Source organism: Colius striatus, chromosome 10 (assembly GCF_028858725.1).
Source record: "Colius striatus isolate bColStr4 chromosome 10, bColStr4.1.hap1, whole genome shotgun sequence".
Taxonomy (NCBI): Eukaryota; Metazoa; Chordata; class Aves; order Coliiformes; family Coliidae; genus Colius; species Colius striatus.
In genome coordinates, this window is record NC_084768.1 from 30,518,967 (window position 1) to 30,535,974 (window position 17,008).

Sequence of the window (17,008 nt, forward strand, 5' to 3'; positions counted from 1 at the left end):
TGCCACATGTGCCCCCCTGCTCCCCATGCTGCCACCAAGCTGTGGGATGGCTTCCTGGGGGACCATGGGACAAGTGGCCTGCAGACTGTGGCACTGCTGGCTCACCTGCTCCATGTGCCTCTCAGCTCTGCACCCTCGCTGATCCGTGTCCCATACTTGGAGTGATCTATCCCATGCTCAAGCAAATTCACTCTGGAAAATCCAGTTCCTCAAAAGCAAGGGAGATGAGTTCAAGGTCTTCTCCTCCTGACAGGGCAGGCAGGAGTGCAGGAGCAGGTGAGGGTGCCTTCCTCAGCCTCCTCAGGCAGGACAAGCTTTTAAAGTGGCATCTGGAGCAGGGTTTGGTTTCTGAGCTCTGCTATCCCCATCTGCAGAGCCAGCACGTTACTGCAACAGCACTCAGCCCTGCTGGCTTTGGGCTCACCCCTGTACTGAAAGCAGCCTGAGGAATATAGAGCTCAGAATACCTATCTATTCCTGCAAAAGCTTACAAAAGCTTACAAACCGTGGGTGAGCTCTGCTTATTCACATTTGTGAGGTTTAATGCAAGTGTTTCTATGAAGTTTAAACATAGAGCTGGGCCAAACACACCTCTCACCGGAGCACGGGACAGCCAAATTTGTGTCTGTGCTGCAGGGGATGGGTGGAGCTGGGTGTGTGGTGTTGCCATGTATGCACGGTGGTTTGGAGACCCAGCACTTGTGCCTGTTGTCCCCATCTCCCTGCTGCTCTCTTTGTCAAGGCTGTTCAGCGAGACCTCAGACTCGTTGACAAGCACTAAACTCCGCGGCGGCATGAAAACCATTTAAGCACTAAGCCCCCCTCGGCTTTAGCGAGATGACTGTGCAGTGTGGGATCTTAGTGCAGCCCCTGGCAGGAGGCAGAGGGAAGGAGAAATGCATAAATCCTCCAGTGGGGTCAATTTCTCTCAAGCTGACATTTCTGCTCCTGGAATTAAACAGGCGGGTCCCCAGGTGCCTCTCTGGTGTGGTGAGCTGGATGGCACCACATCAGTATCTCTGCCCTCCTGCTCCCTGGCCACCAAGCTGGGAACAGCCATGAAACCTGGGGCTGATTCATGGTAGGGAAAACCAGTCTGTAGCTTCAGAGTTGTCCCCTGTAGCAGAACCGTTGCCAGGCTTGATACAGCCCCTGCTGAGCGAGTCCCCAGCTCTGCAGAGCACCAGGCTACCTCATCCTGGCCAGAAACCCCCGTGGCAGGGCACCCTGTGCTGGGAGGCTGATGGGATCTTTGCCAGCAGCAAAACCTCCCAAGCAGCCACAGACCCTCAGAAAGGCTTTTGGAGCAGCGCTGCCCTCCTCAGCATTGCTGTCCCTGCTGGGCGATCCCCATCTGGTAGCAAGACATCCCACACAGCTATGGCAAAGGGGAATGGGGCAAGCAGAAGGCTAACACATCCCCCAGCTGCATGGTTATCAGATGAGGACAAGGTAATGGCCTTGCTACAGGACCCTGTTTAACCTTCCTGGGCTTGTCTGCTGGAGGAAAGCTTAGCAGGAGGAGAGATCTCATAGATAGACAGGGAGATTGGTGGGTTCGGAGAGGCAGGAGGCTACAGCAACCTTAGATTTTATCTGCATCTCTCCATGGCCAGATGACCTTGGAATCACAATCAACAGTTGTTAATAAAGCACAGGGGAGAAGCACGAGTGGTTGAAGGCAGAGCATGCTGCAGGGCTCTGGGGGAACGTCCTTACAGCTGAGGACACTCCATGCTGCCACTGTCTGGTCCAATACTACCCAGAGCATATAAGCTTACCATCTCCCTTTCCTTACCCATTGGAAAAGCTGCTTTTGGACAGCTTTTTTGGACAGGCTTGGAAGCTCCCTCAAGATCCCTGTCTGCTCCACTGGCTTCTGTGTGCCTGTCTTGCTCCTACCCCTCCCCAAAGGGCTGGGGCTGAGCGTGGCCTGGGGTGGGGTAAGAAGGGGCTGAAAAGATGGGAACTGGATGCTTCCCATATCTTCCATTCACTCCCAGTCTCTCTTAGCAATGTTCAAGTCTCTGAGTTGCTCCTCTGTGTGTGCCCCTCATCACTACACATGGTCTGGATCTGCAGGACCTGCTCTTTCACTGCATTTCACCCATGCTCCAGAATCACTGGGAGCTCCTCTTCCTTCTAAGGAACAGGAGAAGGAGATGAGGTAGCCCCAAGGCGGAGAAAGGCAGGAAAAGCTGGTTCTGGCCATCGCTGGTGAGAGCAAGGAGGTGCTTGAAGAGCTGAGACCTCATCCCAGAGCCACTGCTGTCTCCCTGCTGCGACCTGTCTCCTCCTCACCTCAGCACTGCAGAAATCTGGCCCTTACTCAGCCCAGCATTTCAGTCCCAGCCATTACAATGACAAGGGTGATAAGAGATTCTTATCACAGTGCTCAGCATCGATTTGAAGCTGAGCCCCTTCCCCACACTCCTCCTCCCCACTGCTGCTAGAGCAGCGGTCAGTGCTGTAAAAGGCTCGGCAACGTGGCTTGTTGGAGAGCAGAGACAACAGCTCAGGGTTCAGATCTCTCTGGAGATATGTCCCTCCTGCCCACCAGCTCCAGGCATATCCTCCTGCTGCAGGCAGAGCATGGGACAGGAGCCAGGACTCTTGGGCTCCTTCCAGCCACAGTCTGCTGGGAGGCATGCTCTGTGTCTCCAGGCTGCAGGAGGGGCAATGCAGTGTTGCATCCCTGCACACTGGGAGCCTTCATCCAGGGGGGCGCTGTGCAAAGGGCCTCCCAGTTGGGACAGGAGCTTGTTCTCCTTGGGGGAAGAAAGGAGAAGGTCCTGCTGACCTCACAGGGAAGATGGGGAGCAGCCTACTGTCCTGGATGCCAAGCCTGAGTCCCACTGCACCCTTGTTTTACTCCAGCCCTTCAAAAAGCTGTCTCTTTCTACAGCTGAGTGTGGCTTGTCTCCTCTGTGACCTCTTCTCCACCAATCCTGCCACTCACTCATGCATGATGAGGACAGATCCTGCCCTTCCATGTGTGCCTGATGGGGACAGTGCTTGGAGAGGACACACTTCCCACCAGCTGAGCCAGGGGTTCCCAGGCTGTATGTGAGCCCTGGTCACAACACAACAGTCGGCATCCCCCCAGCATCACCGCAAGCTGCTGTCCCCCCTCCTGCTGGGAGGATGTCTGAGTGTCTCACATGAGGAAGCTGAGACTGCACACAAGTTTCAGTGAGGTTAGGGCTGACTTAGCACAGCTGCCTGGTCTCTCAATCTCCCCCTTCAGCCACCACCTCCACCATTTACACAAGCTTTGTTCTTCCCATCAGCCTGCAGAGAAGCCGACAGCATAGCTGCCTGTGCCGAGGCTGCCGTGGGCAGTTGGCACTGCAGCTCCCCAGCTCTTGGGGGTGCCTTGTCTCAAGTGCATGCATCTGCTCTTTGCAGCACACTTGCAAAGGCAGAGCAGGATCTCACCCACTGGTGGGGAAACTGAGGCACGGGAGGGTTGTGGGCTCACGCAGCAGAGGTGCCAAGAGGGACCACGATGTCCTGGTTTGGAGCTGCCCAAGGAGCCCCTTTAGAAACCTTGAAGCCACAGCAGCTCTGGCTCTGCAGATGTTCCAAGTCCTCCCTTTCCTCCCAGAACAGCCTCTGGGAAGAGCAGAAGCAGGGAAAGTGTCCGAACAATCAGGGCTTGTGCAGAGACAGAGAAAGGCGCTTCTTGTCAGCGGGTGCCGTTGGGGTGAGGCCGGGGGCAGCGCTGGATGGCACCCCGGGCACCTCAGCTGTGCCTCCTCTCCAGCCCAACAGAGAGGGGGCTGTTGTGGGCCCAGCCCCGGCACAGGCTGTCACCGCCTGCCTTGGTGAGCAGGGATGCTCTCTCTTTGTGCCTGCTGGTTTCTGCTCTGCTGACCCGCTTTGCTCCCTCCGCCGGCACCATCCATCAGCGCTGGCAGCCCCGTCAATTCCAGGGCTCTGCGATGCCATTCCCCAGGGGAGAAAGCACTGGGTTTTTTCTTAAGGGGAAGGAGAAGTATTTTCCTTCCCAGCAAGCTACCAGGCTCCCTTCCACGCCTCCCCAGCCCAGGGACAAGGGCACAGCATGTGCCTGGACTTTTCATTCTCCCCAGCCCCAGGCTCCTCGCCGGCTGCCAGGAGCCAGAAGGGCTGTGGTATCTGCAGTGTCCCCGAGCAGATGTGTGGTGTCCCCAGGCAGATGTGCAGCGTCCAGCCCCCTGCCTGTCTCCAGGCCCTTGCTATTGCAGGTACCAGGCAGGCGGTGGCAGCCTGACCTGCAGCCCGCAGGTCCCGAAGGCCGGCCAGGAGGGTAAGCAGCCCTACCAAGCTGGCGGGAGCTGGGGGAAATCAGCTTGGCAATGGCCAAACCCACCCTGGCCCTTTGCACGGCACCTTATCAGGGCTGGTTGCAGCAGCAGCAGCTTGGAGAAGATGCTATTGCTTGTACCACATGGCCTGCTTGGCAGCCTGGCAGGCAGCAGTGGGACGAGCCAGGGATGCCAGGGCAGCTGGCAGCTGGGTCAGGCTCAGGGAGATGACATTGCTGTTGGGATGAGGAAGGGGCAGGGTGAATCCACCTCTCCATTCCTGAAAGCCCTTCTCTGGGAGATAGGTTTTTGGCAAGATGAAACTTCTAGCAATGCCCTATGCCCAAGTGCTGGCCATGAGGCTGCAGCTCTGGAGGATACATCTAGCTGAGCAGTAGGAAAAAGCAGGAACTTACAAGCAGCCTTCATCCCTTCCTCCCTGCCTCACGTGGCCAGGGACAGCCCTGCAGTGCTGGACACTGCCTCAGCTCTCCCCAGCCCCAGCTCACTGTCCTGAGGTCCAGATGCGGGGCAGGGACCTGACCATTATCAGGGCTTTCTGCCTCTGCCGTGGCAATCCCACCTTGGCAGCAGAAACATCTGCCTCTCCTTTCCAGTCAATACTCAGCTCTTAACAGTCCTGACAATGCACAAGAAAACATGGGCATTAAACGTTAATTGTATCTATCCAGATTCAAAACATTTTATTACTTGAATTGTAGCTGGAGTTGTAAAAAGGTGCAGAGCAAAAGGTGTTGCTGCTGTGTGGGTGAGAGGGGCTGAGCACCTCCAGCTGCACAGAGCCATGGGCTGGGCAGGGATGGAAGGATGTACCCTGAGCCATGGGCTGGGCAGGGATGGAAGGATGTACCCTGAGCCATGGCCTGGGTAGGGATGGAAGGATGTACCCTGAGCCATGGGCTGAGCAAGGATGGAAGGATGTACCCTGACCATGGGCTGGGCAGGGATGGAAGGATATACCCTGAGCCATGGGCTGAGCAGAGACAGAAGGATGTACCCTGAGCCATGGTCTGGGCAGGGATGGAAGGATGTACCCTGACCATGGGCTGGGCAGGGATGGAAGGATGTACCCTGAGCCATGGGCTGGGTAGGGATGGAAGGATGTACCCTGAGCCATGGGCTGAGCAGAGACAGAAGGATGTACCCTGAGCCATGGTCTGGGCAGGGATGGAAGGATGTACCCTGACCATGGGCTGGGCAGGGATGGAAGGATGTACCCTGAGCCATTGGCTGAGCAGAGATGGAAGGATGTACCCTGAGCCATGGGCTGGGCAGGGATGGAAGGATGTACCCTGAGCCATGGGCTGAGCAGAGACGGAAGGATGTACCCTGAGCCACAGGCTGGGCAGGAATGGAAGGATGTACCCTGACCATGGGCTGGGCAGGAATGGAAAGATGTACCCTGAGCCATGGGCTGAGCAGAGACGGAAGGATGTACCCTGACCATGGGCTGGGCAGGGATGGAAGGATGTACCCTGACCATGGGCTGAGCAGAGATGGAGTGGTGTATCCACCATGAATGTGGCTGCCTGTCCAGCACAAGGTTGGGCCCTGCTCCTGTCCCTGCCCCTGGGGAAGGGGCTGCCACAGGAAGGGGCTGCATGTGGGGGTTGCAGAGCCGGCGGCGGGGTCTCGGGGTGCACGGCAGGTTCTGGCTGAGCCGTTGCGCTGGCGGGACCCAGCCTGCTCCAGCCTGTGGGCTTCTAATTTACTGCTTTCCTTTTACCGTAAAACTGAAAGGGGAAGGTGCACCCTTTAATCACTGCCTCCGGGGCCCCGCCTGAAACCACACAGAGACCATGTGAAGCCTAGGAGTTAATGCTCCTTCCGACACCTTTTTATGATTCATGGGCCTGACCTTGAGCCATAAACCGCTCAACCTCCCCGCCACGCTGCCAGTATTTACAGCCTGCGGGGGCCACTGCCGCTGCCACCGATGCGGCTCCGCCGCGGCCCCTGCCTGCCCGTACAGGTACGTGGCCAGGGATGTGCCGGCTGAGCAGATGCAGAGGCACAGGCCAGGACACACGCTGCACGGGATGCCCACGCGAAAGGGCAGCCGTGGAGGGGTCCTAACGCAGCAGACGGAGGTGGAGATGCAGGCGCTGCACTAATGAATCCACGTCTATGCACACACACCCAGACATGCACACGGGGAACGGGCTGAGAGCCCCTCGCCACGGAGCACCTGCAGATGCGCCGAGCAAGCACGTTGGCATGAAGGGAGGTGAGCACTCGCACGCCTGCTGGCTGGGCATCTGCCCCCAAACACTGGACTACGGTGGAGGGCTTTCAACTTGCCACAGCGGAGCAGAGGGACAAGCACTGTGGCCATGAGCATGGCCCCATTGGGAAAGGGCCATGCTGAGCTGGCACATCCCAAAGCTCCCCCCCAGCATCCGTCAGTGCGGGTCTCACTCCCTGGCAAAGCAAAGACACACAAACCACCTCAGAGGCAGGTCCTGGCATCAGGGTCTGTCCTGCTGCATCCTACCGGCCAGGCAGCCCCACGTCTTGCTCCACAACTGAGACCCATGAAAGCCTGAAGTGGAGCAGTGTGAGGTCTACTGCTGAGAGCAAAGGCTGCTTCTCTGGTTAGGTTCAGACCAGGCTCCTTGCTTTTTGCCCCAGCAGGAAAAATAATCCTGATCCATCATCTTTGCATGGAGTTGGGAGGCCGAGTTTGTTAATGTTTGCAAAGTGGGTTTGGCTCCTGTGATACAGCAAGCCAGAAAGGTCATTATTATTAGTAAGATTGAAGCAATTTCACCCAGAGTGAGGGGGTACAGGTGAAGGCAGCAGCTGTGCTACCCTCAGCAGCAAATTGCACACACGCACAACCTCAAAGTGACGACCAACGCTGCGGTTACGGCTCACTTTAGAAACATCAGGCAGAACTAGAGGGTTGCCAGAGTGCCCTCTAACACTTCTAACACACCAAAAAAATGCCCTCCCTGAAGGTAGACGAGCTCTCAGTGTGGGCACTGAGAGCATGTGTAACAAGCTCCCAGCACAGACCCACACGCATCATTTGCCAGCACAGGGTTCCTCACACACATCCTGCCGGGTCCTTGCTAGGACCAGGACACTCTCCTCTTCCCCCGAGGGGGATCCACAGCATCAGGCAACTTCTCCTGAACAAAACATCTACCTCTTCTCTTCTTTTTTTTTTTTCTTTGAAGTTTACAGGTTGTGGCATTTTTTTCCTTTCCTCCTTACAAAACAAAAGAGGGAAACAACAACCTTATCTCGGAAAGCAGAGTTCAGGAAAAAGCTACTGGTCTTTTGGACTCGGTGAGTCCCCATTGGTAGCCTCGCTTGTCACGGAGAATTTATCAGCCAAACACAGGGCTGGTATAATGCACCATATAACTAGTGCATAAACAAACTTCAGCATGATAAATGCCCTGCTTTGAAGCCATAAAGTTATTAGCTGGTGGCTGTTAGCTACTGCTTAGCATGGGATACGCTCCTTCCATTAACCCCTGGGTGCCCCGTCTGCACTCAGAAGCCCAGGTTGATATCAGGAGGGCACCTCCATGCAGCGGAGGTCTGGAGGGCAGGGATGCTTCTGCTGGCACTTCTCTGTGCAGGTTGTACCTGCTGTGTCAGGACTTGCTGGGAATAGGGCTCTGCATCCTGCACCTCCTCACTGTCCTATTTGAGACTTTCAGTGGCTGCTCTCCTTCTCCCTGCCCCGCAAGATGCAAATGCAGAGGGGAGTAGGGCCAGCTTGGATACCTATGTACCTGTGGCTCAGACCCTCCTGGGTTGTACCCATTCCAGAGATGGGCTCACATGGGGCTGGAGGAGGGCAGTAGCCTTTAGATGAAGTGCTCCTGAGGACTCTGAAGTAAAAGCTCTAAATTTTTCTGGCAGGAGCCAGGCAGCAAGCTCCAGTGAGGTGTTTAGAGTTCCCTCTGCTGCCTGCAGTGCATGGCTGCCTGCAGCTCCTCATGTGCACAGTCTCACCGGAGGCCAGGAGATGCTGGGGGAGCACAGCGGTGTCCCAGGACCAGCACTGCAGGCCACGAGCCACTCAGTTGGAAACAGCTAACCAGTATTAGCAGAGCCAGCAGTGCCAGGGCTCCTGCTAGCACTGGACCTGGGGAGCACCCCCCAATGCACAGGGCCAGGCTGTGGCACCTATCAGCCCCCCGGGCCACCTTCTCCTCTCATCCCACGCCTGGGTACTGGACTGAGGCAGGCAGCTGAGTGTGTGGGGATGGCAGCAGGTTTCTGGTGCTCAGCCCAAGGCACAGATGGGGATTACACAGCAGTGTGGAAACTCCTTGGCCACATAGCCCAGAGCTGCAGTGAGATACTGGTGGCCAGGGGCTAACTCCTGTCCCTTGCCCAGTAAAACCACCTCTGCAAGGAGGCAGGAGATGTCTCAGCAGGGCCAGCTTGGGGGCAGTGAGACTCAAGGCTGCCTCAGCGCCTGTTCCTCATTAGAAGCCCAGTGTTGAAGAAACTCGTAATTAGAGCCCTGAGTATTAATTAATCTCCATGACCCCCCTCTCATTCTCCTTCCCCTGTTCCCACAGCTCAGGAGGTCAGCCTGGATTATTAACACATGCAAGCTCAGTGAGAGGGTCGGCCACATCCCCGCCAGCATGGCATCCCTTCCCTGCCTCCTCTCTCCTGGCTGGGCTTGTTTGGGGACACGTCTCCCTTGGGCACAGCCAGCAGCCTGGAGAACGGCACTTTCATGAGCTGAAAGGTCCCAGAATGTGCAGAGCTGCTTTAAAGCTGGCTGTGTTTGCACAATCCCTTGTGGAGTGGCTGAGGGCAGACCCCTGCATCCCACGGGCCCGGCTGAGCCTCGCAGGAGACAACCTCCCCTTGGAGACCTCCCAGCACTGTGGGGTCTAGAGCAGCCAGCCCAGCCCAAAACCACCACCAAAATGGCTTTGAGCATCCCATCTCTGCTCATCCAGACCTCACTTGGGTCTTAAGAGCCTCAGTAGTAAGAAGGAAGCCCTGAGGCATGGAGAGGACCCTTTGTGCAGCACAGCCCCTCCATCCCAGGGCTGCTCATGCCGACTCAGCACTTGGGGCATGGACGTGGCCCCTGGGAAGGCCACGCTCCCTGGCAAGATGCTGCCCAGACACAACCTGAAGCCTGATGTGCTAACAGAGAGCTGCCACAGCACAAGAAAACCAGATATGAAATAAATCCAAACTTTTCTGACTCCCTGGTAATCACCAACTGCTTCCCTCATCTGATTTTTTTCCCCTTTTCTGCTGCAGCAATAAAAAGGGGAAAATCAACATCCAAATGATCTTGTTTATGGTGACTAAATAAGCTGCATGTGCTTAATCCGTTAGAGTTTAATGAATTTACGACTTGCTTTGGAATTTGACAAGGGCTGTAAAAGAGTAATTAACATTTATCAGTGTGTTTTTTTACACACATCCCGCCCTCCTCCAGTCTCCCTTCCCTCCTCCTGCCGCCTGTCGGGAAGCAGCACTGGGTATCGGGGGGAATATAAAAGTGATCAATTAATTCTTAATAATCTCAGGGAAAGATTGTAGAGTCACAGTATGAACTCAGGGAGTGTCAATAAACGTGCCAAAGGTTGGGTTTCCCCCCCTCCATTCCTGCCTCCGCTGCAGAGGAATGTGGGCGGCCAGGGAGGGAATGGGGCTGTGAGGCGGTGTGTTGGTGAACCAGCCCCTGCAGCCCTTTCCTGCCCCATCACACCCCACTGGCTTGCAGAGTGGCTGCCTGTCACCAGCACGGTGGCCTTAGGGACAGGAGATGTGAGCAGGGGGCTGGTGGCACACGGGGCATCCATCTAAAGCAGCAGCGGTGGCCATTTGGAAATGCAACCGCAGCCTGACAGACCTGAACCTGTTGAGAGTGACCCCAAATCCTCAGTGCTGTGACCGTGGGGCAGCAGAACATCTGCTCAGATGGAGAGTGCAGCTGTTGGTGCTGTCACCTGCACCACCCTCTGCCACCCTGCTGTCGCTCGGCACCGGTGGCTGATGATGTTCCAGCTCTGTTAGACAGGAGGGGATGTCAGTGCTGACCCCTGAGACGAGTGAGGAGGGCTCACACCTCACTTCTGCCCAGCTCTCCCAGCTGCTCAGCTGCTGTGGAGCATGGCTGTGAGCAGGGAGGCAGTTTGGGGGCTGCAAGGGGACAAGCCCAGGCTCCGCTGCCACCAGTCCCAGGGCAGGATAAATGGGACCTAAGGATCCCAAGGGATTTCTCTGCTGAGAGCTCAGCATGCCCTGCCTTGGGCTGCATCCCTTGGCAGCCCTAAAACAGAGGAGCCACAGCCATCACCTTCCACAGCCATCACTGCCCTCAGCAGTGGCCTTTGCTGTGTGACTGAGGTGTGGGGGAGCCTGCATGCCTGAGCATCCATGGAGGAAGAGAGGGGTCAGCGCTCCTGGGGGGCAGCAGGCTCCAAGGAGGAGACAAGAGGAGCATCTGGGCTTGTCTGTGGGGCAGAGGGTCCTGGAGACCCACAAACAAAAGCTCAGGATGATAAATCCTCAGAGGTTTGAGACTGTCCGGGGATCTGCTCTGGACAGGAACAAATTCTCACTGTCGAACATAATGGCCCAGAAATAAGCAATGAGGCAGGGATGGAGGGGCTGGACCCAGGGGGTCTGGAAAATCTCTGCCCAGCCCCATGCTCAGCACTGGTGGGGCTGGGAGGTGGAGGCAGTGATACCCTCCTGGCAGGCTGGGACCCCCACGCCAGCTGGATGGGGCAGACATGGGATTTCTTGCCAGGCAGGAGTTATTCCAGACAGCCTGAAGCAGGACGAGTGCAGGCAGGCAGGGAAGAGGAGAGGAGAGTAATGGTATGAACTTGCCTTCATTTTACCTCAGCTTTGGTTTGAGGCCAGCTGTCTGGCATGGGCTGAGGGGTCAGGCAGGGAGCAGAGCCCAGTGCAGAGTGGGGCTGAGCCCCCATGCAGGGTGAGGAGGTGAGGGAAGGGGACCGCATGGCCAAATTATTGGAGAGCACCAGCTCCCAACAGCTTCCAGCCTTGGGCAGGCTCGTGGTGCCAAGCTGTGCAAAAGTCTGCCCATCCTACACACATGCATCTTGGGGCTGCCAGCACTGGTTCCAGCACACCAACATCTGCTCTGCTCCTGCAGGCAGCAGGTTTGTGTCCCTGTCACCGCTGGCTCAGCAACGTCCGTAGCCAAGGCTCTCATTTTCAGCCGCCCTGCCTCATGCTCCTGTGGCAACCCCATATTGCTGTTCAGGCTCCACCACAGACTCCCAGAACGAGCTCAGGATCCCTCCTGTGCCGTGTGGGGGCAGCGAGGGGGCTGAGCTCCCCTGGCCTGCACTGCCTCAGCTGCTCCCATGGCAGCCTGTCTAAACAGCATCTCCTCCCGCAGACGCTTCGCGCCGGGGGTCAGCTCGGCATCTCTGGCATTTGTCACGGGGTCACTGAAGTTATCCAACAGTAGCTTGGACCAGGCACCCCAAAGGGTTGGGTCAACCAGATGCAACATCATCCAGCTGCCAGGAAAGCAGCTTCTGGGGCTGAGGACAAGGAGGGGACTCAGGTGGCATTTGGCTGGTCCTCCCTTGCCACCCAACACCCTGCCTCACAGCAGGCATGCGGTTTCCTCGCTGTGCAAGGATGGAACCTCCCAGCTTCACTCCAGCCAAAGCAGCAGGGCTGCTCTGGGGAGTGCTCAGCCAACACTTGCTGCTTTGCAAGGGAACTAAGGGATGGAGCCAGCCCAGCCATGCCCCTGCCTCGCTCTGCTCGGGTGCTGCTGACTGTGGTAACAAAGAGCATTTATCCAGCTGCATTCCCAGTTTCTCCCTCTTTCCATTTCCCTTTTCTGGCGCTCAGGTGTGACAATTTTTAACACCCATAAATAACGAGGAGGATGGGAACCGTGACAGTACTTGCAGCCCCGTGCTGGCTTTTCTCTGTCTGTGGGAGACGGCAGAAGGTTTGGAAAGAGTTAACAGGAGACTCCCAGATCCCCTAAGCATCTTGCCCAGGGTCTTAAGCCCATAAGCAGTGGTGCTAAAGATGATTTTAAGCCGTGATTATAAGAAATCTATTGATCTTTCGGACTCTACAGTGACAGATTAACCATTTTAATAAAACACCTATTAATCATGCATTAACCCTTCTCAGCTATTTGCACATCGAGTAACAAATTGACAAGGGCGTTGGGGTTTGTAGGTTTTTCTGGAGGGGGAGGGAGGGGAAGTTTCTTTAGATAACAACAACAAGAAGAAGAAAATAATGCAAACTTACAGAGGGGGAGAGTTAAAATCATACGATGAGTGGCAGTTGCAGACGCCTGGGGCCCTCCTTGGTTGTCGCTTCTATCTGGCAATCAATTGACAAGAAATTGAGATTATGAAACATTGTGCCTGTGATCAAAGGAGGTGGGCATCCTTCCCCCATCCGAGGCCAAACTTCCACTCCCCCACGGGAACCAACACCAGCAAACATCAGTGATTTGCCCTTTGGCAGGTACCGGACCATGCAGACACAAATTTGAGCATGAACATGTCCACCAGCCCCATGGGTCTTTATGGCAAACTCTGAGACAGGATGAAACATCCAGAAGGTGGATCCTACTGGAGCATCTAGATGACCCTACAATTTTTTGGGGGGGTAGGGGAAGACTTGCCTCTGAGAGCAAACCATCCAAAGAAGCAGAGGAAAAAGCAGGGGAAATGAGGAAAGCAAAGAGCTGAGCAGCTCGGGACAGCGGGGAACAGGCTCAGGCTGCTCACTCTCTCTCCCTGCCCGCCCTTAAAACCCACAGCATCGGCGTGGGACGGTGTGGCTTGCGGACCCAGACCAGCACAGCCCCGGGGGCCTCTTGTGTAAGTGCTGGGGAGGGGGCAGGCGCCGCTTCCTCCTGCCTCCTGGCCGTTGCAGCCTCAGAAACCACCAAGTCCCCGGTGCGTTAGGAACTGCCTGGAGACCAGAGCTTCCTGCAGGTGCCCCCCACTCATGAATCACACCTTGTCAGGGCTCGGGGTGCCCAACGGCTGGGCGACCGCCGAGATGTCCGGGGACCTGGCATCCGCCCGGCTCCTCCGCACCCCGTTGCAGCCAGGAGAGGGTTAAGCAGGCATTAATCAGGCTGTTGGAGAGAGATTTCAAAGCCTCTTCCAAATATTATAAAAAATGTCTTTAATCATCTAATAGCGCAAACTCCGCTCGTGATGGATGGAGAGAAGTCGCCTCTCTCCTCCTGATCCTAACAGATGAGGCAGAAGAGCTGCTGCTCCGGGGGAGGGCGGGAGGGGGGGAAAGTTGGGGAGGGGGCTGGGGGAAGAGAAGGACATTTCTCAACCTCCCACCAGAGCAGTTATAAATATGAGGTCATACAGCAAGAGATGATAACGCATTAAGGGCTCTTGAGATATTAGTCTGTCAGCCTCGTTAGACACAGCCTATTTGGGGCTGACTGCATAATTAGAGGCTGGGGTAGCCATAACTCATTGGTGTTTATACGGTAGGAAGGGGCTACACTAACCATCACCCTTCAGCACTCTGAGAAGTCATCTTCAGCAGGCATCAAACCTCACTCCCTGCTGCAAAAATAATCCTCCCCTACTAGGAACAACAGCTCCCCCTCCCCACCTCCTGCCCTTCCTGCAGCCCCCAGCCCACTGCCTGCTCAGTGCACCCACCCTCACCCCTCCCCTCTCCTGTGGATGGTAAATGGGGTTATGGAGGTGAATGACTTGCCCAAGGTGCTCCAAGGCAGTTTGTGACAAAATGGAGAAGTCTTGGCCGCTGCCCATGGGATGACTCGCTGGGGAACAGCCCACACCCTGCCCTGCAAGGGACTGCATCCCTTGAGAACCCCCAAGGCAGCCTCCACAGCAGAACTGGCCCTCCTGCACCCTTCTGCCTTTCCAGGGAACAAGAAGAAGTTCCAGCTCCAAGTTGGGCTGGAAACACCTTGGGAACGTGGATATACTTGGACAAAGATGGTCCTTGGGAAGCCTGAGCAGAAACAAGTGCAAAGAAAGGCAAAACCATTCAAGCAGCCCAGGGCAGCTTGTCACTCCTGCCCTGCTGTGAGCAGCCACCCTCCTGACCTGCTGTCCCTCACCTGTAGCGTGCATCAGGGACCCTTTTCTAGCCCACAGTACTGCCCTGTGAGACAAGGCAGGGACAAGAGACAAGAGACAGACAAGAGACAAGTGTCAGGGCAGAATCCCTTCAGCACTGCTGACCTCAGCTTTCTGGGTACTGCTGCTCTACCCCAGAGGTTGGGGGACACAGGGCAGCCAGGGACACCCTGCTTTGGGGAGAACCTGGCTCTGAGCTGGGTGTCCCATGTCCCCCCTGCTTTCTCTTCTCAGTTCTGCCTAGGAGGTGGCGAGCACCGACACGGAAGGGCCCTTCCCAACCAAGCCAGCCAAAAAATTGAACAAGTGAAACGGGGAAGGGGAGCATTTCCCTTCTGCAACCGTGCAGAATGACAGCACCACAAGAGCCAGCTCCTGCTCAGAAGGGAACAGAGAGGGAGCAGTGTGCAGGGGAGGTGGTGAAGGCCAGACTGAGCCCCCAGCACCCACCGGAGATGGCTTTGCAGACCAAACCCTCCCTGCAGCGTGGCCCTGCAACTCCTCTTGCCCTGTGGCAGATGGGAAAATGAAGGTATGAAGAAGAGCAGGGAGAGCAGCCTGCAAAACAGAGTGCTCACTGCAGGGACTGCCCTGACGCCACCAAAGTCCTCAGCATGGCCACCTCATCCCCTCTCCCTGCTCACCCACTGCAGCTGGGGAAGGGGCAAAGGGTCCGCAGAGGAGGGGCGACCCCTTGGCTTCCCAGGCTGAGGTAGGATAATGAATCCTGATGGGAGAAGTGACCTTTTCCAAATGCCACATGTCATTGGATTTTATATCACACCAGGACAATGTGCCATGGGTATTAAAATCGTTTTTCCAATAGAAGTGTGTGTGCATGTGTGTGTCAGAGAGGGATGTGAGAAAAATAAAATTAAGACATGAAAATTAGGCTGGCTCTAAACATGGCCTTTAGAAAAGAGTTAGGGCCTCATAGAGAAGGACTGACAGCAAAGATCCAGCTCCTTTGCTCCCGAGCTCGCAGATGATTTCGTCAAGGGAATAGGACTTGTCCAAAGCCCACGACAGAACTAGGGAGAAAAAAACTCCTCAGGAGTCCTGATCCCCATTTCTAAAGTCTTGCAAAGACTTTCACCTCTGCAGCATCTCCAGGGCTGCTCTGCCCACCAAGGCCCACACAAGTGCACATGGAGCACAGATCACCTTGCACGTGTGCTCCTGGACACACGTGGGTGTTGGTCCAGGCTGTGCAGGTGGAGAAAACAAAGTCCTGCATGACAGTCAATGCCAAGTTACTCGGCCTCACTTGTGCTTCGAAGAAGCCTGTATCCCTGTCAGGCAGCCAAGAGATGTACAGGGAGTTATCCACACACACACACACACAGAGGTCCAGACTCTCCCTATGTATGCCAGGGTACGTTGTCATGTGAAAACACAATGTAAAAAGGGAGGCACTGGAGGCCAAATTCACTTGAACTCCAGCCTGTTCCCTCAATCTGCAGGGCAATTGTCCTGCTGAAATAACAACGCTGGGACAAAGAAAAAAAAAAAGGGACAAGCTGTGTTTGTTTATTCAGCTTCTTTCTCCCTGTCTCCTCTCGACAATGTCCTGACACCGTGTCCTGCCGCGCTGGGGCTGCAACACCAACGGGCTAAATTTATCCCAGCTGGAGCCCTGTTTACAAGCCTTGTCCTGTTTACAGCATGGCCCATCCTGCCCAGGACCAGGCAGTGGCCATCCCCAGGGTGGACAGTCCATGCTTCACCTTCCTCGGCCTCTGCTGTGCCCAGGCTGCCCATGTTGTTCCCTGGAAAGGTGCCCAGCAACCTGCACTCCTCATGTGTTTGCACACATGGTGACTTGTGGCCCCCTGCACGTTCAGGAGGTGAGAGGAAGATGTAGGCTTGTGTGGGCTGCTGCTTACCCAGCATGGCTCACTGGTGGCCACAGCCTCCATCAGTGCTGGCTGTTGCCACATCATCACCCAGAAAAACCTTTGCTGCAAGCTCAGCAAGAAGAATACGGCACATTTCCTGAGAGACCGCTGGGGACAACCACGTCCCACCGTGAAAACACTGATGGAGCTGCACAGCTTGTGCAACCATGTGTGGGTGCTCTGCTCCCCACCCCTCACATTTCAGAGAAGGGCTGGGAGTTCAGGCTGTGCACACTCATCTCTGTCTCACAGAGGGGCTCACATGGGCTGCAAGGACAGAGCTGGCAGCAGAGCGGCCCCCTCTTCCTGCCAGCACACCAGGGCTCTGAAGGGCTGAGCCTGGCCAAGCCCAGTGGGTTGATGGCATTGTGAACAGCTATTGAAACATTGGAAAGGTGCTGGAGGGGTGCCTACCCTCCTCACACCGATTCCCAGCCCTGGTGGGACGTACCAGCCATGGTCTGCCAGGCAGGGGAGGAGCCCAGCATGGGGGTCTCCTGTGGTTCCAGACTGCCTCACCCACAGGAGCTGCCTTCAGCAGGGCTCAGTTGGCAACATCCGGGCTTTTAGTTGCAGTTTAATGAGTCCCAGTTAATGAATCCCAATGTGTGAAAGCTTTTGATTAACCCTTTGGCTTGCTGTCAGCATTTGCCACCAGTTTGCAGAGGCTGGGAATCAGGAACGGTTTCAGGGGTGA

General features: G+C 55.9%; 1 protein-coding gene across 6 annotated transcripts in view; it reads right to left on the reverse strand.

Moving 5' to 3' along the window:
* RNF220 (ring finger protein 220) overlaps window positions 1-17,008 on the reverse strand; it is a 229,049-nt gene that overhangs the window by 120,839 nt on the left and 91,202 nt on the right. For 4 of the 6 annotated variants that reach the window (XM_062003562.1, XM_062003564.1, XM_062003559.1 and 1 more), the window contains exon 3: window positions 12,570-12,644. The exons of the other annotated variants lie outside the window; for them this stretch is intronic. In XM_062003562.1, coding sequence (XP_061859546.1) covers window positions 12,570-12,644 — 75 coding nt within the window. The remainder of the gene's footprint in view (window positions 1-12,569; window positions 12,645-17,008) is intronic. 6 annotated transcript variants of the gene reach the window in all.